This window comes from Carassius auratus, chromosome 17 (assembly GCF_003368295.1).
Source record: "Carassius auratus strain Wakin chromosome 17, ASM336829v1, whole genome shotgun sequence".
Lineage (NCBI taxonomy): Eukaryota > Metazoa > Chordata > Actinopteri > Cypriniformes > Cyprinidae > Carassius > Carassius auratus.
The window spans coordinates 25,633,323-25,656,504 of NC_039259.1; the positions used below are offsets into that span (position 1 = coordinate 25,633,323).

Consider the following 23,182-nt stretch of genomic DNA (forward strand, 5'->3'; position numbering starts at 1 on the left):
TCTTGGCTTCGTCTCAGCAGCACAGCTGTTAGTTCAGAGGCAGAAGCAGCGATTACACTGAGAAACAATGTGGATTTCAATCCTGGAGGACTCTTGTGGCTCTGATCTCTGATCCTGATGCTCTTATTAAAGACAAAGACTCATGGAATCCACTCACAAATGCTCTCCACACCATTACAATCAAATTAGTTCAAGATTAGTGAAGACGTTTGAGCTCTCAAGCCTGTTTTTTGACTCTTAAAACAAGGATGTTGAGTAGAAAAAAACACAGTGAAACTCCGTACAAGGCTTTGTTTGATAGTCAAAAAAGTTTGACTGCCTTTTAGAAGGTTAATTAAATTGTTAAAGTTGTATGCATTATTTTGTTTTTGATTATACATTTGTATTTCATCATAAAACAGAATCTAGAAAATTAAAACCGATTTAACAGAAAAAGTTTTACAGAATTTCTGAAATATAAGCAATATTTCATATGGCTTTTATTGTTAAAATTGTAATAAATAAACACATTTATACATTTTTATTCAATTGATTAGACCTCCTTTTGTGATTTTATAAAAAAAAATATATATATGAAAATGTTGGTATTGTGCGGGTATTACTTTTGTTTTTATTTCTTTATCAAATATATGTATTATCCTTTTGTGATTATTAAATATGTATTAAACAATCCAAAAAAAGAAAGAAAAGAAAAATGCATTTCATTATTAAATTGTTACATTTTTTATTAATATTTAATACACATTATTTTGTGATTGTGTTAACATTTTTAATATTTAAAACTGAATTCAGAAAAACCAAAACAGATACAATATCAGAAAAAAAATTAAACACCTTTTATGTTGCAAAATTGTGAAATTATTACAATAATTTTATTTAAATTCATTACACATTCTTATGTGATTTATTTACATTTAAATAAACAATTAAAACTGAATCCAGAAAAAAAATTAAGTGTTTCATGGAGTAATATATATATATATATATATATATATATATATATATATATATATATATATATATAATTAATAATATTTTATCGTTAAAATTGCCATTTTATTTTTTTAATTGTTAGTTTTTTATTTATCCAATTGATTAGATATCATTTTGTGTGTTTTTATGTATTTTATTATTTTAGGAATCCAGAAAAATGTATACCGGGAAACACAAAATTAGGAAAAAAAAAAAAAATCTAATTGGTGGGAAAATTTCTCAGGGCCCTGTTTGTGTATCTTCTGAAGTTTCCTGGTGTACACAAGCTGTTGGATCCAGGGCCGTGGGTTTTGGCTGAAGGCAAACAAACAGTTGAGTTGAGGTTTCGGTGCTAAAGTCCTCGGGGTCTCCTGTGCGTCCCGAACCAAACACTGATTCACTCTGTCGGATGGAATGGCTGGAATTTGCGTTTGCTGGACTGATAAGACACAGTGTGGGGGCAGCTGAATGCTCTGACACAGGCACAGCAGAATACAACCTTTACACAATATTTGTCCAAGGCGCGGAGCCAATTTAGAGATCTTAGACCTGTTTGTCATACAATGCTGATTATGTGCAATGGTTTACTCAGTGCATCTTCAAGTGCTCTGTTCAAGTCTGGATTTTGTGCATGTAGATGCATTAAGAATACAAATGCATCAGTCAAAAGTTTGCTCACTTTTTCTTTGCTATTAAAATTTTTGTTTTAAATGATTACAAACACTTTTGAGCGGTCGTGCGGTTAACTTCTCCAGAAAGTCTGTGAGTACAGTTTGTGTGAGTGAAGTCAGGTGTGTTTGTGTTTGTTCAGGTGTTGAGTTTGATCTGTGTGTGTGTTACAGAGTGTGTGAGGGACATGAGAGAAGAGTCCGTCTGCGCTCACAACAGCAGCCTGATGGGAGAAGGTGAGAGCATCTGTCATTACTCCTGAACGCAATCCAGTGTGACTCCACTTTCACTCCACTGTAACGGAGACATACAGGCTCACAAGTTTGGGCTCATGGGATACATTTATGCATCTAGGATGCATTAGATTGATCTAAAGTGAAAGTAAAGACATGTATAACGTTACAAAGGATTTCTATTTCAAGTAAATGCTGTTCTTTTGATCTCTATATTCATCAGTGATTCCTGAAAAATAACATGCATCACAATTTATATTAAAATATTGTGCAGTACGACTGTTTTCAACATTGCTAATAATGAGAAATGTTTCTTGAGCTGTAAATCCTCATATTTTCATGATTTCTGAAGATCATGTGACACTGAAGACTGCAGGAATGATGCTGATAATACAGCGGAGCATCACAGAAATAAATTACACTTTAATAGTTATTTACATAGACAACAATAATTTTAAATTGTAAAAATATTAAAAAAAAATTAATATTATTATTACTATTATTATTTATCAAATAAATGCAACCTTGGTGACCAAAATGTTTTCTTTTTTTCAAAAAAATCGTGCCAGCCTCAAACTTTTTAATAATATTGACATATTCCTTTTAGAATTTTAATTTAATTAATTTTTTATGCTTTGTTTGGATGTAGTTCATGAATCACAAAATTAGTTATGCTGAATAAAATACATATAATAGATTAAAGTTATTACTTGAGTGTTTTGTTTTTATGCGGTTGCTAACGTGTTCTGAATGGTTGCTAGGTTTGCTATGCAACATTGTATCCAAGTCTCAGACGGACTGACTCTTTGATGTTTTCTCGGCTGTAGTCTGGCTGGTGGCTGTGTTTCTACAGTGTGCCGTACAGTCAGTGTTTATTTGCTCTGGATGTGTGTTTCCGCTCCGCTGCGGGAGCAGTGACATCACAGTTGGCCGTCGTCTCTCCTCCACTCCACTGCCAAAACAAGTGCAAGAATGTCTGTGAATTCCCGGTGTGGAAATGTTGAGTAATGGAGAAACTTGATTTGGCTGAGAGAGACTCCATAAAAGAGACTTTTATGGATTTCATAGCCATTTTTGTGCCAGAGGTCTGAATGAACACCAGCCTCATCTTCTCCGATCTCTCACAGCGCTCCAGAGTTTCCTAAACCAATCCGGATGCTCTCCGTTCATGGAAGTTTTATTATGCATTGATATTTTCATGCCAAATACGCACATCTCCCCTTAAAGTTTTGGTACTGTAATGCCGAAAAATGATATTATTTACAGTGCTGTCAAAGATTAATCACATCCAAAATACTAATATGAGTGTGTACTGTGTATATTTATTATGCGTATATATTTGTGTATATTTAAGAAAAAAATATGTATTGTTTCTATATTAAATATATTATTTATATATATATATATATATATATATATATATATATATAGTAATATTTTCTAAATATAAACCGTATGATATGCACAGAACACAAGATCTTTATTATGTAAACAAAAACTTTTATTTTGGATCCGATTTATTGCAATTAAACATTGACAGCACTAATTATTTAAAAGGTTGCATTATTATATTGTAATTGTATATAATTATATTAGCATTTTCTCTGCACTTAATTTATAATTATTTAAATGAGATTGATTTGCAATATTTCTTCATTGTAATGCAATAGATAATAAAATTAAATCTAAATTAAAATATTTTAAATAAAGAAAAAAAAGCACATTTCTGGATGTGAAATGTAACTTTTCGGTTTTTGTTGTTGTTTATGTTTTTCTGTGGGTGTAATTACCAGTTTTCTTGTTTTGTCTTGCTTTGTTTGGGTTTAGTTTTTGGTTTTATCTACACTCAGAGTATTTCTGTGTGTGTGTTTGAGGAACGGATCCAGAGTAAGTGTGATCCGTGAGGAATTCAGCTGTGTGTGCAGATCCGGACACTGAACCAGCAAGGAAAGGGCTAGAAATAATCCCGCCACCCTAATGGCCAGTTACTGTGTTTTTATTTTGTCGTCCCTTTTATGAAACGCTCATTATTTCCTCTGCAAAGGCTTTTATGGCTCTTCACAATGCTGTGGAAGCTCCTCCGGCGTGATTTCTGCTCCCGCTACTGTTCTCGCGCTTTCGGCTCTTTTGTGGAGTTCCTTCGTTATTGCAGTAATTGAGGATCTGTCCCGGGACGAGAGGCTCTCCTCACTTCTCTCCTCACTGTGAGCGTCAGTGTAGTGAGCCGTTCCTGTCGTCATGGAGATCTGTGACCAGCTCTTCTCCGAGAACTGAGAGTAGACTTCTGGAGTAACAGCAAACACACACACACACACACACACACACACAGAAACTACACACAGACACACACACAAACACACACACACACACACACACACACAAACTACACACACACACACAAACACACACACACACACAATTTACACACACACACACAAACTACACACAGACACACACACAAACACACAGACACCCACACACACACAAACTACACACACATACATACACACACACACACACACACACACACAAACTACATAAATACACACACACAAACTACACACAGACACAAACACTATAGACACGCACACAGACACTACAATTACTCACACACACACACACACACAAACTACACACACACAGACACACAGACACAAACTACATAAACACACACACACAAACTACACACAGACACAAACACCACAGACACGCACACAGACACTACAATTACTCACACACACACACAAACTACACACAGACACACACACACAAACTACATAAACACACACACACAAACTACACACAGACACAAACACCACAGACACGCACACAGACACTACAATTACTCACACACACACACACACACACACACACAAACTACACACAGACACACACACACAAACTACATAAACACACACACAAACTACACACACACACACACACACAAAAACTACATACACCCACAAACACCACAGACACGCACACACACACACAAACACACACACACACACTACAATTAGTCCCCCCCCCACACACACACACACTACAATATCACACAGACACCAACACCACATGCACACAAAAACACCAAGCACACACACACACACACACACACAAATAAACACACATTTACACTATGTACACTTAAACACACAAACACCACACACACACACACAAACTCACACATAAACACTACACAAACATCCCACACTATACACACACACACTATAATTACTCTCTCTCTCACACACACACACATTATACCCCCCCCACACACACACACAAACTTTGACCCATCAGTGTAAGTGAGCACTTCTCATTGACTTCACTTGTTCTTAATCACAATAGATGAACCCAAAACCTCACGTGAACCTTTAGACAGTTCTACTGATAAATCAAGACTGCTTTTCTGTTTTCTTTATTATTTTTGTTGTTGTTTAGGCTTAATATAACTCATATTTATCTTGGCCTAAATTATAACATAAAATTATAACATATATTTTTGTTTTATAAAGGTCTCTACACATTGGTTTGTTTGTCTGGGACTCTACATTTGTTTTTTCATATAGTTATAATTTTACACTTTTATGATTTGATGCTTTTGTTTATGCCTGTACATCGTATTAATCTAATATCTATCTATTTAGTTTATATAACATTTTCCAGTATTGGCCTATTTAGTTATTTAGTGTTTAGTAATTGTTTTATATAGACCAATATAATTAGTAATTATTTATTTAAATCAGGTCTGTATAATGCTTGCTTGCTCATGTTTTATATAGTTTTTATTTAGACCTAAATTTATTATTTTAATTAATAATTATTAATATTTTTTATATATTAGCCTGTTTTATTTATTTAGTTTTTAGGTTTTATTTAGGTCTATTTATTAATTGATTTGTTATGTTTAATAGAGGACAACACATTTATATACAGGTTTTATGTAGTATTTATTTAGGTTTATATATGACTATATTTTTTATTAAGTTTTTAGACTTCATATATTTATTGCTTTAGTTCATCGGTCTTGTTCTAAAATAAAATAAAAATTGCAACTTTTTTTTTTTTTTTTTCTTTTCTTTTTTTTTTACAAATATTTTTTTCAGATTTAACTTATGTGAACATTCATCCTCCGTTTTGTCCTCAGGCGTTTATTCGCACACCATGGTATTTGCATTGTAAATGGTGTTTTATTTCTAACCTTTGACCTCTATGTTTAGTTATAGAGCTCTGTGGGTCAGAAACAAGGCTTTGAGTCCCGTGATAAACTTCACAATGGCCTCCCATCGTTGAGATCGTGGCACACAGATGGCCGTGTTGTTCGGAGGAAATGTGCTTCTGAATGGGGCTCAGCGGAGGCACTTAGAGGCCGTTTCAGGACTTAATTGGCTTTATTGCCACCAACTGTTCTTCTGTAGAGAAACACTGACTTCCAGACGCTGGAGAATTACAGCTGAGACGTTCCTGATTCATTCCGATTGTGTTTTCATATAAATATGACTGTGTTTCACCCAAAATTAGCATTTTGTTGTCGTTTACTCCCCCATCATGTCCTTCAAAACACATTTGACCGGCTCCAGTGGAACCCGAAAGGAGGTCGATTGTAGAATTTATATAATTTTGAGTTTTTTTCAAGCTGGAAGTGTTTTTTTTTATTTTATACGGAAGTTATATAAAAACAGAGCCATTTGAATTATTTACTCAAAATTTATTTATATAGATTTTATATAGGTCTGCACGTTTTATTTGGTTAGTTTTATATAACTTTGTATATAGACTTATTTATTTAGTTTTAGGCGTGTAAATTTTTATTGTATTTATTAATTCAAGTTTTATGTAGTTTTTCAACATGTTTGTATTTATTTATTTTTTATTTTATTTTTTTGTTTGGTTTTATATAATTTGGCCTGTTTATTTATTATGTTTTATAGGCCTTTAAATTTAGATTTATTTATTTATTTATTTATTTGTTTGTTAGTTTTTGTTGTTGTTTTATATAGGCCTATATATAAATTTATTTAGTTTATTTAATATTCAGGCCTGTACATGCATGCATACCTTTTATTAATGGTTTTATTTGTTTCTATTTATTTATTTTGTTTTTTATAGACCATATATATCCATTGCAACATGCATTGCTTCACGTTAGACCTGTGAATGCCAGTGAATATTTTTGTCACATTATTATTATTATTATTATTATTGTAATTAAACACGAGCGAAGGCAGACGTTTCATTTCCGGTGAACTTTCGTCTGAACTTCGTTTCAGTGTGAAATATCCAGTTTCAGGGTTTGTTGTGCAGCATGAAAAGCAGTTGATTATTAGACAGAAATGCTTGCGTCTCTCAGAAATGGTTTCAGTAATGGTTTCTTTCAGGAGTTACACTACGCCAGCCCTGTAATCAAGTCAAATTATAAGGTTAGACGGCAGAAAGGCACAAGTACGTCTGAAACGAAGGAGTTCAGGTGAAAACAAAGACCTTTATAATAGACGCCTTCAGTTTTCAGGTGAAATAGCATGTCAGTGTTGTTGATGCTGTGGAGGTGACGTGTTAATGAGCGAGTGTTTAATAAAGACACACATTGATTCAGCTGTGCTCTCTCTCTATCTCGCTCTCTCTCTCTCTCTCTCTCTCTCTCTCTCTCTCTCTCTCTATCTCGCTCTCTCTCTCTCTCTCTCTGAACATGTTGAGGCCAAATGGACGAGTTTTACGAGTAAAGCACTGGTTACTTTCACTTTTGAGCTCTGGTGGGATAAATCTGTGAATGCCACCCTGCTAGTAATTTAATGTTATTATAAATAATCAGGATTATGTGCTTTGTACATGAGTATTATATTTTAGTTTATTTGATTTTTTTTTATTGAGTTTTATTAGGATGAAAAAAAAAATCCTTAAACATTCCTTTTAATTTTTTTTTTTTTTGTACTTTTATTTATTTATATCTTATAAGGATATAAATGTTTTTCTGGAAGAAATTTTTTATTTTATTTATTTTAATATAATTATTTTATTTATTATGTATTTATTATGTATATGTTTTTTTTTTTTTTTTAGCTTATTTGATTTTTATTGAGTTCCATCAGGCTGAAAAAAAAATCCTTAAAACACTCCTTTTAGAATTTCTTGGTACTATTTTTTTTTTTTTTTGACCCATTTATTTATATATATATATATATATATATATATGTGTGTTTGTGTGTGTGTGTGTGTGTGTATAAGTGTGACGTTGTGTGATTATAGGAGTGTGGAGGCTGTAGGAGTGTTAGACACACATTAATCAGATCTGCTTCTGCTTCCCTGAGGTGAAATATCAGGAGACTTTAAAAGAAAAACAGCTGTGCTTTTGATAACCTCAGGTGAGGAATATTTCCAGAGCTGATTGTGGCTTTTGACATGCGTTTATGTCTGCGAACATTAATATGACTCTCATAACAGCTTCAATTTTTTTATATTTTTTTGGGGGGGGTTGGAGCTGTGTGTTGTGTATCATTTGCATCAGTGAAACAGTGTTCATGATCAGATCTGTGTTCGACGTCTCTGCTTTGACTATACAGACGCTGGTTATGGCAGAAGTGCTGATGTTGTTCTGGGTGAAATTTGCATCAGCTGCTTTTACAGTTTGACTGATGTGAGTCTGACTGTAACTTGTTGGAAGGAAACATGATGTGTTTTATGATTTACATGTGCAGCGCCGGTCCTTTATGATTTATTGGGTGATTTATAATGTGGAGTTGTATAAATGTAAGTTGAAGTTGACTTATTTCAAAGAGGATTATGCTCACCAAGGCTGTATTTATTTATATAAATTACTGTAAATACAGTAAAAAAAATTATAATATTAGACTCTAAAACTGCTTTTTTTTCCTCTAATTTATTTAGAAAAATCAAAAGAACTCTTTTGTAATATTATAAATGTCTTTACTGTGACTTTTGATCAGTTTAATGCATCCCTACTGAATATTTGTTTTAAATGGTAGTATATACTAAAAATAATTGGTCAGAAATTGTTTGAAATTTCATAAATGATTATGAAGATACCACATTGAAATATAAAAGCTAAAATAGTATTTTTTTAAATGCACTCCGAAAACTAAAAAAATATTTTTTATAGTGTAAATATGGCTTGACTATAACATTTTAAAAGTTAAACGAATGCATAAGTTATACATTTGCATAAAGTGCAAACGTTACGCATAAAATAAAATGAAAAATTTATTTGATTTATGATACCTAGATTTGATCCCATCTTGTCAGAAACTGACTAATTTATAAAATGAATTCGTGAAACGGTGCAAATGTTGTTTAAAACCAAGATTTAACAATTCGTTAAAACTTGAATAATTTATGCAAATGACATTTTGTAATGAAATGGAATTGTTTCAACCATTTACTAAATTAAGTTCTAAAAATATATAATCAAATCTAGGTGTCTTAATGTTTTTGCGTGTAAAAGTTCAGTGTAAATTGACCTTTCGTGTAAAACTTATTGAAGTTTCGTGTAAGGTAAATTGAACTTTCATGTAAAACGTATTGATGTTTCATGGAAAGCAAATTTAACTTTCGTGTAAAACTGGTTAAAATGTAAACTTAAATTTAACTTTCAATTGAAAAGTTGTTTCATTGCTTAAGTTAAATATAAATACAAAAATTGCATAGGTTATGCATAAATAAAATGTTTGAAATTTGAATGTTTCAGACATTTAAATTTGACAGTATCTTAAGGAACTTAATTTAGAAAATAGTTTCATTGCATACGCTAAGAATAAATGCATAAAGTACATGTGTTATGCATAAAATAGAAATCTGATGTTCGTCACATGCTTTATTTAGTGATTGTAGCTCTGTTTTGAGCTCTTACTGTTTCTAACTCAAATAGACACTCAAGTGAAGAGAAAGCATGTTTTTAGCGTCTCTCACAGTTGTTTCTAAGCATTGAGGAATTCAAGCTATATAAATCAAAACTCTGCCCTCAAGAATCCCCGGAATTCCAGAAATTCCTCCTCAGACGTTTCTGGAAGCGAATCCAGACAGAGACTAGGTTCATCTGAGCGCGCAGTTTGTTTGCTGATGTTAGCATCATTATCTGGAACTGTTTGGAGCTTGTTAATGTGAATACTACACTCACCTTGAGGAGAGTTAATCATTGTTTGTGTTCACAGTCCTGAACTCTCACAGTCAGACAGGAAGGTATGTGGGTTAATGCTATTTTGGGGCTGGTTTGGTGTGCATAGTTGTTTACTGATAAGGGATTGAGCTGAAGTGATCAGTGTTTTGAGTTTCCTCCACACAAGGTGTTGATGTTTTAAAGGGAAGTGTCAACAGCGTTAAATAATCACTTTGATTTTCAGTTTAACTAATGATGTCAAATCAGTCCTCAAATCATTCAGACCAGTGGCTGTGAAGGAATGTTACAGGTGTGTGTGTGTGTGTGTGTGTGTGCGTTTTTGGTCAGCACACAAACACTGTGTTTAATCATTAGCTCTGTAAAAATGAACTGTTGATCATTTCATTAGTTCTTAGAGTTATAATATTAAGCACCGTAGGTCGAATATAAAATGACATCTTAAAAAAAAAACACCCAAGTTTGTGAAACAATTTGATTTTTTTTGTTTGTTGAAAATTTACATTTAAATGTAATGTTTTATTTAAGACACTTAGGTCTATATTTATTATAATTTCTGAAAGTGTTGCAACAATAAAACAATTTATAGAAAAAAATGTATTTAAATAATACACTCATACATGTTTATAAAGTGTCCAGATTAAATTACATTAAAATGTATTACATTTTAATTACATTTTAATTACATTTTAATTCATGTATTTAGCAGACACCTTTTTATCCAAAGTGCATTCAGGCTAAAATGTTTTACCTAATAATAATTACCAAAATTTTTTACTTTTTTTTTTCTATGAATTAAATTTAGAATGACTTGCCAGCTGCACGGCAAAAAAAAGGCTTTTCTTAGTATTTTATGTCTTGTTTCTAAAAAAATTTTTTTAATCAAGATACTATACAAGCAAAAAGATATTTAGTTTTGTTTCCTAAAATGTTTTAATTTATTGCATTTTGTAGTGGGGTAATAACAATAATCTTGCTTTAAACAAAATTCACTTCATTTATTATTATTCTTTCTTTTTGCTTATCTACGCGGTAAAAAATTATTGTGATTTAAAAGTAAAAGACTGTAAAAATGCTACGGTAAAAACCTGTTAACTGGTTAACCGTAAGTTTCCATACTATAAGTAAATGTAATTATATTAATGTAACTTTACAGTAAAACACTGTTTTTTGAAGTGAAAAAGAAAAATTAATTGTATAATTTACGGTGACAAACCGTAAATTGTCACTCCCAGAATTCCTTGCATGACACTTCATATTTTATATATTTTTGAAAAATAAAAAATGTTTCTTCTTAGTTTTTTTTTCATTATCAGTTGTGTACATTAGGGTTGTTAAACTATTGTTTATTGCATTATTTCAGTATCGTGTGTCACCATTATGGGGGTTAGTGTTTGTGTAAATGATTTTGTGAAATATATATATATATATATTTTTTTACAAATGCGTTTAAAATTTCAACACAGATTTCAGAAGTTGTTTCAACAGTGTTGTAAATTATTCAATTTCTAACATGAAATAGTCAAATCTTGATGGAAGTTGCATGTGAAATGTAATTTAAGAACACTGTAGTAGTCGCTTTTGTTTAAGAAAAGCATCTTTGTGATTTTAAAGAACCAGATGCAAAAACCCTAAAAAAACAAAAACTGTTCAATAAGAAATATACATATATAAGAAACATATATATAATTTATTATTTTTTTTCTTTAATATTTGTCATTGAGTGTGAGCAACTCATTCTGCTGCACCCTGCTTTTAATTACCATTTATAAGGAAGTGCCTTAATGACAGGTCAGTCATAAAATTCATATTGTGGCTTCCAGGATATACAGCTGATGAAAAGCCCCATTGTTTTATTTCCCAAAATATCTGTTCCATGGGAAGTTTTCTTTTTGTCGTAACTAGTCCTGATGAAGTCATTTAACGCCACTCGAACACCTGCAAAGCTTAATTCGCTTAGAAAACTGCATACGTTTCCAGTTTTGATTCCTTTTGAGTGTTTGTTTTTACAAGGTTTGATAAGTCAAGAACCTCATATGAGTCATTCAAACTCAAGAAGTCGAGGTCCATTTTTATTCGTTTTGATTGATTCATTTGAACACCTGGTTTGTAGGAGCCATTTGTTTGTGATTCAGACTGCTCTGGCTTTGTTTTTTTTGGCATAACTAGTCCTGATACAGTTGCTATAATGAATTCATGGCTCGTTTTGGCCTAGGAAAAGTCACATTGTTGCATTTTTTGAAATAAATGACTCTTTTGATTATTAATGTTCCTAAGTAGATTCATAAGTTTTGAGTCTATGCATCTTAGAAATGCGCATGAATATACAATTTCAATTAAAAAGGAAAAAAATTATAGATTCTTTAATCGTTTTTGATAATTTCATAAACTTCCAGTTTATGACAAGAAACAGTAAAATCTACTGAAGATGCCTTAAATTCTTGTGTAAAATTTCAAATCTATCTATTGTCAAATCTATGTGTCGTAATGCCTATGAATTTGAACTTTCAATACAAAATTTCATAAATCAATTATTTTAACAGTTTCATGAATTGTTCCTATTTAAATGCCGTTAATTCTTATGAAGGTAAAATTTCAATACTGTTTTAATAACTTCATTCTTTCAACAATTTTAGCAAGATATTGTCAAATGTAGCTGTCTCGATTCTTGTGCTTGTAACATTTCTATATGAATTTCATGAAAAAAATAATATAAGATTAATTGTCCTACTTAAAATTTCAATGCATGTTTTAAAAAGTCTTATTTTTATTTTAGAATTAATTGTTTCTTAGCTTTGTAGTTTAAAAACTATACAGGTCTCATATTTCTCGATGTTTGGCTGTGCATTGTACAGTCTTTAGCCATCACTATATCATCTCACAGACTTAACTCTAAACATTTCCAGTAAGTTGTGAGTGTAGCATCTTTATCAGAGCGTGAGATTATGATCACACTCTTACCAAAAACAGGAAGGAAATGAGAACTTACTCTTACTAAACCAGATTTCAACACAAGCTGCTGCATAGATCGTATGAATAGTTTTAATTTTTGATAGGGACAATGTCATGAGTCTTGGATTGATCAGATTTGAGTGTGTAACTCATGTGGAGGCTTGTGGCTGGATTTCATCGTTAAACACTTGCAGGTTCATTATAGTGAGATCATTTTATCATGCATCTACAAGCCCAGGATGAGTTTCTCAAAACCGTATTGGCTTGTGATGATTGTTTCTGGAAATATCTGGGAGTTTTCCAGGCTGTAATGCCTAATATTGACTATTTTTGTCATTGTGCAAACACTTATTCCTGGTTTAGTTCAATACTGGTGCTTTATCAATTCTCTTTTTTGGTTCAGATTCTATTAGTGATTATTTTAGAAGGTTTAATATGTAAAGAAACTCTTTAAACGATTCATTGAATGAATCAACTGACTGATTCAAACGGTTCACTCAAGAAGTCCAGACTCATGAGCAAACGACTCTTATGAACAAATCCTTTAGTGAATCAATCAAAAAGATTCAACACTGTAAAAAACCTGTTCTTCCTTCCTCTATTTTTTTCTTCAGTACAAAATATCTAAACATTCTTAAATTAAGATCCATTTACTTGTGATACAAACTGAAAAAGTTTATTTGAAAATATGTTTTAAAAAATATTTTTCGAAAAAAAAATCAACATGAATTGATCTTATTCTTTAAACAAAAATATCCGCCAATGGATTAAAAAAAAAGTTACTTTAATTCAAAAGGATTTTTTGACCCCATTAGCAGGTATTTTTCTTGTTTTAAGCTTAATTTCTTTTGTAAATTCTTAAAATTTTTTACAATTTCTCATCAAAATAATTTAGATCTTGATTCAAAAGCTAAATATTTAGTAATATATATGCAAAATGACATTAAATAGATTTTTAATGCCAGAATTTTTTTTTTTTTTTTAAGCAAGAATTTTTTTTTCAGAATCATCTTGTTTTAATGATTGTATATTTGTACTGGAAAACAAGGCAAAAATTAAGCATCATTTTTTGCAGTATTTTTAAATTATTCATTAAAGAACCGTTTCAAAAGAGAAATTTGTTCATAAATCTGACTACATCGTTTTTTTGTGTTTTTGCTTGTATCAAGTGATGTCTGCGCTATCCATAATGTCTGTTTATTGACTTATAACATGTTTTTCTAGCATAATAACTAATTCGTCATGTAACGTGAAGTATAATAACTTGTGACCCTAAAATCCATCCGTCAGACTGTCTCCAATAGATTGTCCTTTATTTCCTGCCTCCGGATTTTCGTTTCTAGCCAACATCCATCTTTCCAGAGGATTTTATGTTATGCATTTTATCATGTCAAAAAGCATTTCAGAAAATGACCTTACAGTGAACCACAACCGCATACAGGGTTTCCTGGAAAAAATAAAATAAAAGACGTGTTCAAACAAAGTATTCTCTCTGTCTTTTCTTCAAGTATTTATCTTATGGGTTTGCATCTCAAAATCTAACATTTAATATTGCGGGTTCAAAAGTTTGGTCAACAGTCACCATCACTGTTTGGTTATAATTCAAAACATACAATACAAGTTATGGAGAGAAAAAAAATAGATTGAATAATAATAATTGCAAATTTTTTTAAAGTTTGCTAAATTGTTAGTATTATAACAATTTACCACTGCTTTTAATCCAGGTCTAGTCATGCAAATAAAAATACAGAGAAACCAGCAGAAAATAAAAAAATGCAATGATAAAGACCTTCTTTGAGGTGCACTTCTTTTAATTTGAGCGTCGCGTTCTTAGAACGAGAGTGAAACACATCCAAGTTTACATTTGAAAAAAACAATGGAAAAGTAGCGCAATCAAATAAAAACCTTTGGAGAACTTTGCATTTACATTTAAAGTTAATAAGAGCCTACTTCTGTCAAACCTTCAGTAATTTAGAATTTGAGTTACCTAGCATTTTCTTCGTGTTATTTCTGAACACATAATATGTATAAGACAAGTTTGTAAAATATGTATCGTTTTTTGCAAAGATATTTAACAAGTGATTCGTTTAACATTTTATATCATCTTGACAACTTCATGTGTGCTGCATTCGAAGCAGAATTTTCTTTAACTAAAGGGTTAATAAAGAAAAGTTACTTGAATCATGTTGAAGTTACATTTTCAAGTTGACGATCGAGAATGAGAATCGGTCAAACGTTCTGAATTTTTTTTTTGCCAAATCATCCAGCACTAATACATTTTAAATTAATAAAAAAAAAAAAAAACGTAATTAACAAGTTAACCCGCACCTGGACATGGGTGCACTGAACTCTCTGAATTATTACGTTATTATAACATTATGATAGTTTACCCTGAGATAAAAAATGTGTTTCTGGAGCACAAAGCCAGTCTGAAGTCTCTGGGGTGTATTTGTAGCAATATCCAAAAATACATTGTATGAGTCAAAATTATCGATTTTTCTTTTATGCCAAAAATCATTAGGATATTAAGTAAAGATTATGTTCCATGAAGATATTTTGTAAATTTCCTACCGTAAACATATCAAAACGTAATTTTTGATTAGTAATATGCATTGCTAAGAATTAATTTGAAATACTTGAAATGTGATTTTCTCAATATTTAGATTTTAACGCACATTGCACATTTTTCAAATAGTTGTATCTCAAAAAAATATTGTCCTCCTAACAAACCAGACATCAATGGAAAGCTTATTTATTCAGCTTTCAGAAGATGTATGGATCTCAATTTCGAGAAATTGACCATTATGACGTCAAATCGTGTTGTGTTTGTCTCCAGCAGAATGTCATCGTCTGTCCACCGGTTCGTCTGTGGGGACTCCGGATCCACGGGCCGCAGACGGCTGTTCTCTGTCCAGCTCTGAGCCTTCAGAGGACGGCCGGCCGGTCAGCATTGTGTCCACCGTCTCGTCCGAGTCATCCGTGGAGGGCAGCAGCGGCTCCCTGACCGCAGGAGCTGATATCGGCCTGGAGCTCAGTCCTCAGGAGGGTCCTTCAGATCCTCCAGATCTTCTCGGCTTGGACTGGCCAGTTGAAGAACCGTCGGTCACTACACCAGACTCTCCGTCACCGTTCGCATCCGTCACAATGGCCCCGAACCCTCAGCTCACACACGTGGATCGTGTCGTGATGGAGATTATCGAGACGGAGCGGATGTACGTCAGGGATCTGCGCAGCATCGTAGAGGTGAGAAACATTAGATGTAAACTGATTCTCATAGTGTTGAACGCTTTCAGTAAATGATTGAAATTAAAACCGTTTTTGAGATACCGGAGTGAAATTCAAATTCACGGTATAATTTTTTTTTTTTTTTGTGAAAAGAAGTCTCACCGAGGCTGCATTTATTTGTTTAAAAATACAGTAAAAATGTGAAATATTGTTGTAATAAGTGTAATGTATTTCTGTGATGTGAAGCTGTATTTTCAGCATCCTTCCCCCAGTGTCACATGATCTTCAGAAATCATACTAATATACTGCTCGAGAAACATTTCCGATTATCAATGTTGGAACAACTGTGCTGCACAAAATTTAATTTATTTGAAATAGAAATGTTTTGTAAAATAAAATGTCAATTTAACGCATCCTTGCTAAGAAAATGTTTTTTTTTTTTTTTTTTTTTTTACAAATTTTCCAGTTAATTAATACATTTATTATTTATTAAAAATGTGTGTGTGTGTGTGTGTGTGTGTGTGTGTGAGTTAGACTGACCCTGGACCGAAAAACCAATAATAAGGTTCTTGTTTTTATATTTAGATTTATACATCATCTGAAAACTGAATAAATCATCTCTCCATTGATGTCTGGTTTGTTAGGAGGACAATATTTGTCTGAGATACAACTATTAAAAAATCTGGGAATATGAGGGGGCAAAATAAATAAATAAAAATGGAGAAAATAATCTTTAAAGTTGTTCAAATGAAGTTCTTTTTTTTGGCATAAAAGAAAAATCTATAATTTGACCCATGCAGTGTATTTTTGGATATTGCTACGAATATTATTGTGCAACTTATGCTCCAGGGTCATATATGTGTAAGTAGAAGTATTTTCATAATTTGATTTAAAAATCAAAAGAAATGCAGGCGAGCTTGTTGCAATGCATTCTGGTATAGCTTTATCCATAACAGATACATGTGATGCTGCCTTAGAGTTTGTTAGCTCTCAAACCTCCATCTTTAAGGCCACTTCCTGTAACATTACCAGCCTCAAACAGACATTTGGTTTTCCTCACACGTCTGCATTACACCCAGAATGCCATGCTTTAAAACAACAACAACAATAAACTGCATGACTAATAAGAGACGCCGAGGTTTTGAGCTTCACTGCACTAACTGTTGTTTTTCTAGTCGTTTCCCACTCAGGGTGGAGTGCTGCGTTAGCAGGAAGTCTTGCTGCTGAATACGGGAAATTCCTCGGGTTTGTAGGTTTTCACAGGTGTCACTCCTCAAGCACCTTCATATGCCTTATGCACCACTTGCCATCCTCAAAAATTGCATTGCTGACCATCTGCAACACACATAATGCAGTCTTGATAAATAAGCCTAAAATTAGAACTCATTAGATACTTTCTTCTAACTCTAAGGCCAACATAGCATGCATCTTTTGGGAAATCCCATAATGCATTGTCATCTCAGTGGAATGAATGCAATGCAGGTGGCATTGATTTTTTTGTTCCAAATCTGAAGTCTGAAATCAGATGTGCGGTGTTACTCTTGAAGTACGTATTTCTTTTGACAACCAGCTGATGCTTTTTAAGAATTTCTTACTTTTGCTTGCTTAGAATAAAACTGACCATAATCCAAGTCACAACTTTTGACACTTTATATGCAACAACGATAATATTTACATGAATACTTTTTTGAGAATCCCTTAGTTTTGCTTAGAATAACTGGCCAATATTGAAATCTAGTAAAATAAAACCCACAATTAACAAAATCTTTAAATGAAACAAAATCAAGTTATATGAAAGTTTCTTAATAGAACAAGACAGACCAGTATTTAAATCTGTATTTTGAACAAAACCAACCCATATTTAAATATATTGATAAAACAAATCCAACCGATACTTAAATCTGTTATTAAAACCAAATGACCAATATTTAGTTATCTAAATAAAACAAAACCAACTAATATTTAAATCCAAATTTGACCGATATTTGCATTTCTAAATAGAACAAAACAGACCATCCATTTGATTTCCAATTAAAACAAAGCCAACTGATATTTAAATCTTTAATTAGAACAAAATTCACAATATTTAAATCTCTAATTAAAACAAAACCCATATTTAAATATCTTAATAGAACAAAACTAACCAATATTTAAATCCTTAATTACAACAGAAATTACCAGTATTTAAATATCTTAATAAAACAAATCCAACCGATAATTAATAATCTTATTAAAACCAAAATGACCAATATTTAAATCTGTTAATAGAAACAAAACAGGCCATCTGTTAGAAATCTAATTAAAACTAAACCAACTGATATTAAAATCTTTAATTAGAACAAAACTGACTAATATTTAAATCTCTAATTAGAACAAAACCAACCGATATTAAGGTCTTTAATTAAAACAAAACTGACCAATATTTAAATCTCTAATTAGAACAAAAAAAATGTATACTTAAACTTATTTATAGTACCAAGCAGACCATCTGGTGGATCAATAATTAAAATAAAAGCGACACATATTTACATTTGTAATTAAAATAAAACCTATCCATATTTAAATATCTTAATAGAACAAAACAGGACTAATATTTAAATTCCTAAATATCTTAATAAAACAAATCCAACCGATATTTTATTTTCATATTAACACCAAAATGACCAATATTTAAATCTCTTAATAAAACAAAACAGACCATCTGTTAGATCTCTAATTAAAACAAAACCAACCAATATTAAAATCTTTAATTAGATCAAAACCAACCGATATTTAAATCTCTAATTAGATCAAAACCAACCGATATTTAAATTTCTAATTAGAACAAAAACAATCAATATTTAAACTTATTTATAGAACCAAGCAGACCATCTGTTAGATCACAAATTAAAACAAAACTAACTGATATTTACATCTTTAATTAGAATAAAATTGACCAATGTTTAAGTCCTCAAACAGAACAAAACCAACCGATATATCTAACCAACCGATATTCAAATTTCTTAACAGCACAACGGCAAATTATCTTGAAAGAACAATATCAACCAATATTTAAACCTCTAAACAGAACAAAACAAACCAACATTTGAAACTCTTAATTGTCTTTAATTGCTCAGACATGCAGCGTTGATATATGTGCTAGAAAACGCTATACATACATAATTACATCTAGTTCCAGAGGATCACTTGCATCATCGTTATACATTGTCATATCACCCTGCCCTAAAACTCACTCTATGCTGAAGCACAAAGTTATTATAAACAGAACAGTATGAAATATGACTTGTAAGGGGTTTTTTTTTACCTGAAATTTTAGGAATCAGTCTTCCTGTTTGAAAGTGCCTTTTACTTCATCATGAGGTCCATTATAGAGCATTTTGAAGGGTCTTAAGTTAGGCTCATAATTGGGCTCCAGTGAGCCGTGTGTTTCTCACAGCTGCGTTGGAAGTCAGAAACTGATGTCATATGTTTCCAGGATTGTCTCGGAAATTGAAATCGGAGTGCCTTTGGGTTCTTGAATGTGTTGCAGTTCTTAGTTTAGCTCCCGAAATAATCTTATACACTTCATTTTGCACTTTAGAAGACCTTTATTTTGTGTTTGTTAGTCTTGTCGTTAGGTTTTACTCAGTGTATTTTATGTGGATTGCTCAGCACTTTGGATTACGTTTGTACCTTCAAAGTGCTTAATAAAAAAGATGAATGAGTGAGTTTGGCACTGGTCAGTGTAAACTACAGGAAAACGCCCAAATATGGTGATTCACACCGGCCTGATCTGACATCTGTTTGGGTGAAACTGGACGTTTTAACTTTGCAAATGGACTCAGACTCTCAAAAACAAGCGTCCACACCCAGACTCTGCATCTTTTGCATTGACTATCTTCTAAAGCGTCTGTAGTTTGTGTCACAGAGACGTCATTTTACGTTATTAGCTGAATGTCCATGTGATTCTGTTGCATAATAGAGGCTCTCATGCAGAATATCTGCTCATTATGTTTGCGCCTCGACCCTCGGGTGAAGGATGTTGAACTCCTCCCTGATCTGAGGCGCTCTGATTCACAGCCAAACTTTGCTCTGGAGCAGTTTCCTAATATGAGCATTGGGCGGTGTGTGTGTGTGTGTGTGTGTGTGTGTGTGTGTGTGTGTGTGTGTGTGTGTGTGGTCATGCTTTCAATGATGTGACCTGCTAAACTCTAGCTTCATTTGACCTGACTTTCATTATTATAATGTGGATTTCCATACATTGTATATACTGCTGACTTTATGCTGTTAAATTAATAAAACGCATCAATGCATTGACGTTATATTGAGTCAGTGTTTGTTGTCTTTACTGTTATGGTGAATTTAGTTCCTCATTTTCATTGGGCTGTTAGCTTTAAGAAGAAGTACTGTGGTAATACCATGGTACAATGATGCTATCAGATGTAGTACCATGGTATTTTGATTTATACCATGATACTTAATGATTAACCTGTAGGTATGCCATGATATTTGCATGGTACCTCAAATAATACCAGCATACTACCATTAAATATTTGCATTTGTCAGTGTAGTAAATGCAAAAGCGAATCGACAATATTTTAATTATTTTCATATGATTGTTATTTATGTAAACTAGCAGACATTTGCAAGTCAAAATGTATTTTTAAATCACTAATAGATCAAATGTAAAGTTTTCCTTCAGTTCTCTAGCGCCATCTGCTGCGCTGTTGGAGGTGATACAGTATGATTCAAGATGGATAATAATTTGTCATTGGTTCAGTTAGAAACATTTATTTACCTTTTCCCATTTTCAGGATTATCTTGTGCATATCATTGACACCAAGGACCTCCCAATCAATCCAGAGCACGTGTGTTCGCTGTTTGGGAATATTGAACACATTTATGAGTTCAACAGGTAAGATTCAACCATAGTGACTTACTATGCATTTTACATGCTTTATGCAATGCATATCTATATATATTTATACACATGTATTGGCTGCTCAAAAATAAGGTTGCACTGGGATGTAAACGTCATGTAGTGTCATTTAGAGAGCTGGTAACTCAACCACACATGCAAAAGCATATTCAGACAGCATCAATGGATTTATTCAGGACTGATCTTCTGTTTAAACAGTGTATTTATTCATGCAAATGAGGAAGCAGAAGCTGTCAAGTGTCAGATGTTCTCTGGCTTTAGATGTGGGACGTAAATAGACACGGTGGTTTGTTTTCGGTCAAAATACGAGCTCACTTAATGCTCTTCATCAGTGTGTTTGAGCAGTTGCTGGTTAACAGCACATGCTGACTAGAGCTGGAGGACTTTAAAGGAATAGTTCATCCAAAAATGATGGTTTGCTGAAAATATGCTAATTTAAGATCATGAATTAGTTTCTTCATCAGGTTTGGAGAAATGTAGCATTGCATCAGTGTCTCATCAGTGGATGCTCTGCAGTGAATGGGTGCCGTCAGAATGAGAGTCTGATAAAAACATCACAATAATCCACAGCACTCCAGTCCATCAGTGAACATCTGGAGAAGACAAAAACGTTTTTTGTAATCCATTGTGATGTTTTTATCAGCTGTTTGGACTCTCATTCTGACGGCACCCATTCACTGCAGAGCATCCATTGATGACACACTGATGCAATGATAATATAAACCAATATTTATAGTAGTTTTTGTTCCGTTTTATATTTAAAACCAGTTAGTTTACATCAGCTTAAACAGTCAGCCTTCGCTTAATAACTTAAAACGTATTATTAACACAAACAAACTGTAATGCAGCTCATTTTACCTGCTTTTGTTCTGTAAATGACTTTTACATGCATCAGAGATGAACAATACACAACGAACCGAGCGATTTATCTGCAAGTGAGTTCATTTGCATTTGCTCTGTTCATTTTCTCTGTCTGATGTCTGAGAGAAGGTCATATTTCACATCACTGAAAGTAATAGGTGTTCAACAAGTTAACCTTTTTGCAATTAATAAATGTTAATGTTGCACATGCATTATTAACCCTATAAAGTCTACTGTATTTCTAAGGCCAAGTAAAGATCTCATCACTATATGAGCCATAAAAGCCTGATGGATCAAATATGATACTTAACAAAAAAGGAAATAAGCAAGAGATGTTTAATGAATGGTTCAGTTAAAAATATTATTAAATATGTCAAGCATTACAGGGTTAAATGCATACTGAAACCTTCATCAACTGTTTCTTTTATATTGCATCTTTATTAAAGTTTGCTTCTGGTCACCGTTACCAAATGCTAATGTTTTTTATTGTCTTTGCAGTGAGTTATTACAGTCTTTAGACATGTGTGCCAGTGATCCTGTGGCCATCGCACGCTGCTTTGTGGACAAGGTACTAAATAAATACAATCTTAAACTCTCTGTAGCACACAAGCAGTCTTCAGTCTCTGGGGTGTATTTGAAGCAATAACCAACAATGCATTGCATGGGTCAAAATTATAGATTTTCCTTTTATGCCAAAAATCATTAGGATATTAAGTAAAGATCATGTTCCATGAAGATATTTAGTAAATCTCCTACTGTAAATACAGTACAGACCAAAAGTTTGGAAACATTACTATTTTTAATGTTTTTGAAAGAAGTTTTTGTTCATCAAGCCTGCATTTATTTGATCAAAAATACAGAAAACCTGTAATATATTGTGATTTATTATTACAATTTAAAATAATAGTTTTCTATTTGAATATACTTTAAAGAAATAATTTATTCCTGTGATGCAAAGCTGAATTTTCAGCATCATTCCTCCAGCCTTCAGTGTCACATGTAACATCAGTCGATCACATGATCATTTAGAAATCATTCTAATATTCTGATTTATTATGAGTGTTGGACACAGTTCTGCTGTCTGATATATTTGATCAATAAAAGGTTAAAAAGAACTGCATTTATTCAAAATAAAAATCTAATAATATATTTTCTTTACTATCACTTTTTATAAATTTAACACATCCTTGCTGAATAAAAGTATTGATTTTATTCAAAAAAAGAAAG

The 23,182-nt window shown here is 32.4% G+C and overlaps 1 protein-coding gene across 4 annotated transcripts in view; it reads left to right on the plus strand.

Annotated features, from left to right (window-relative positions):
• LOC113117745 (pleckstrin homology domain-containing family G member 3) overlaps positions 1-23,182 on the plus strand; it is a 52,348-nt gene that overhangs the window by 12,921 nt on the left and 16,245 nt on the right. For 3 of the 4 annotated variants that reach the window (XM_026286647.1, XM_026286649.1, XM_026286650.1), the window contains exons 2-5: positions 1,815-1,877; positions 15,788-16,194; positions 20,970-21,070; positions 22,454-22,523. In XM_026286647.1, the coding sequence (XP_026142432.1) occupies positions 1,829-1,877; positions 15,788-16,194; positions 20,970-21,070; positions 22,454-22,523 (627 nt within the window). In that variant the 5' untranslated portion in view covers positions 1,815-1,828. The remainder of the gene's footprint in view (positions 1-1,814; positions 1,878-15,787; positions 16,195-20,969; positions 21,071-22,453; positions 22,524-23,182) is intronic. The other variant, XM_026286648.1, reaches the window with a different exon arrangement.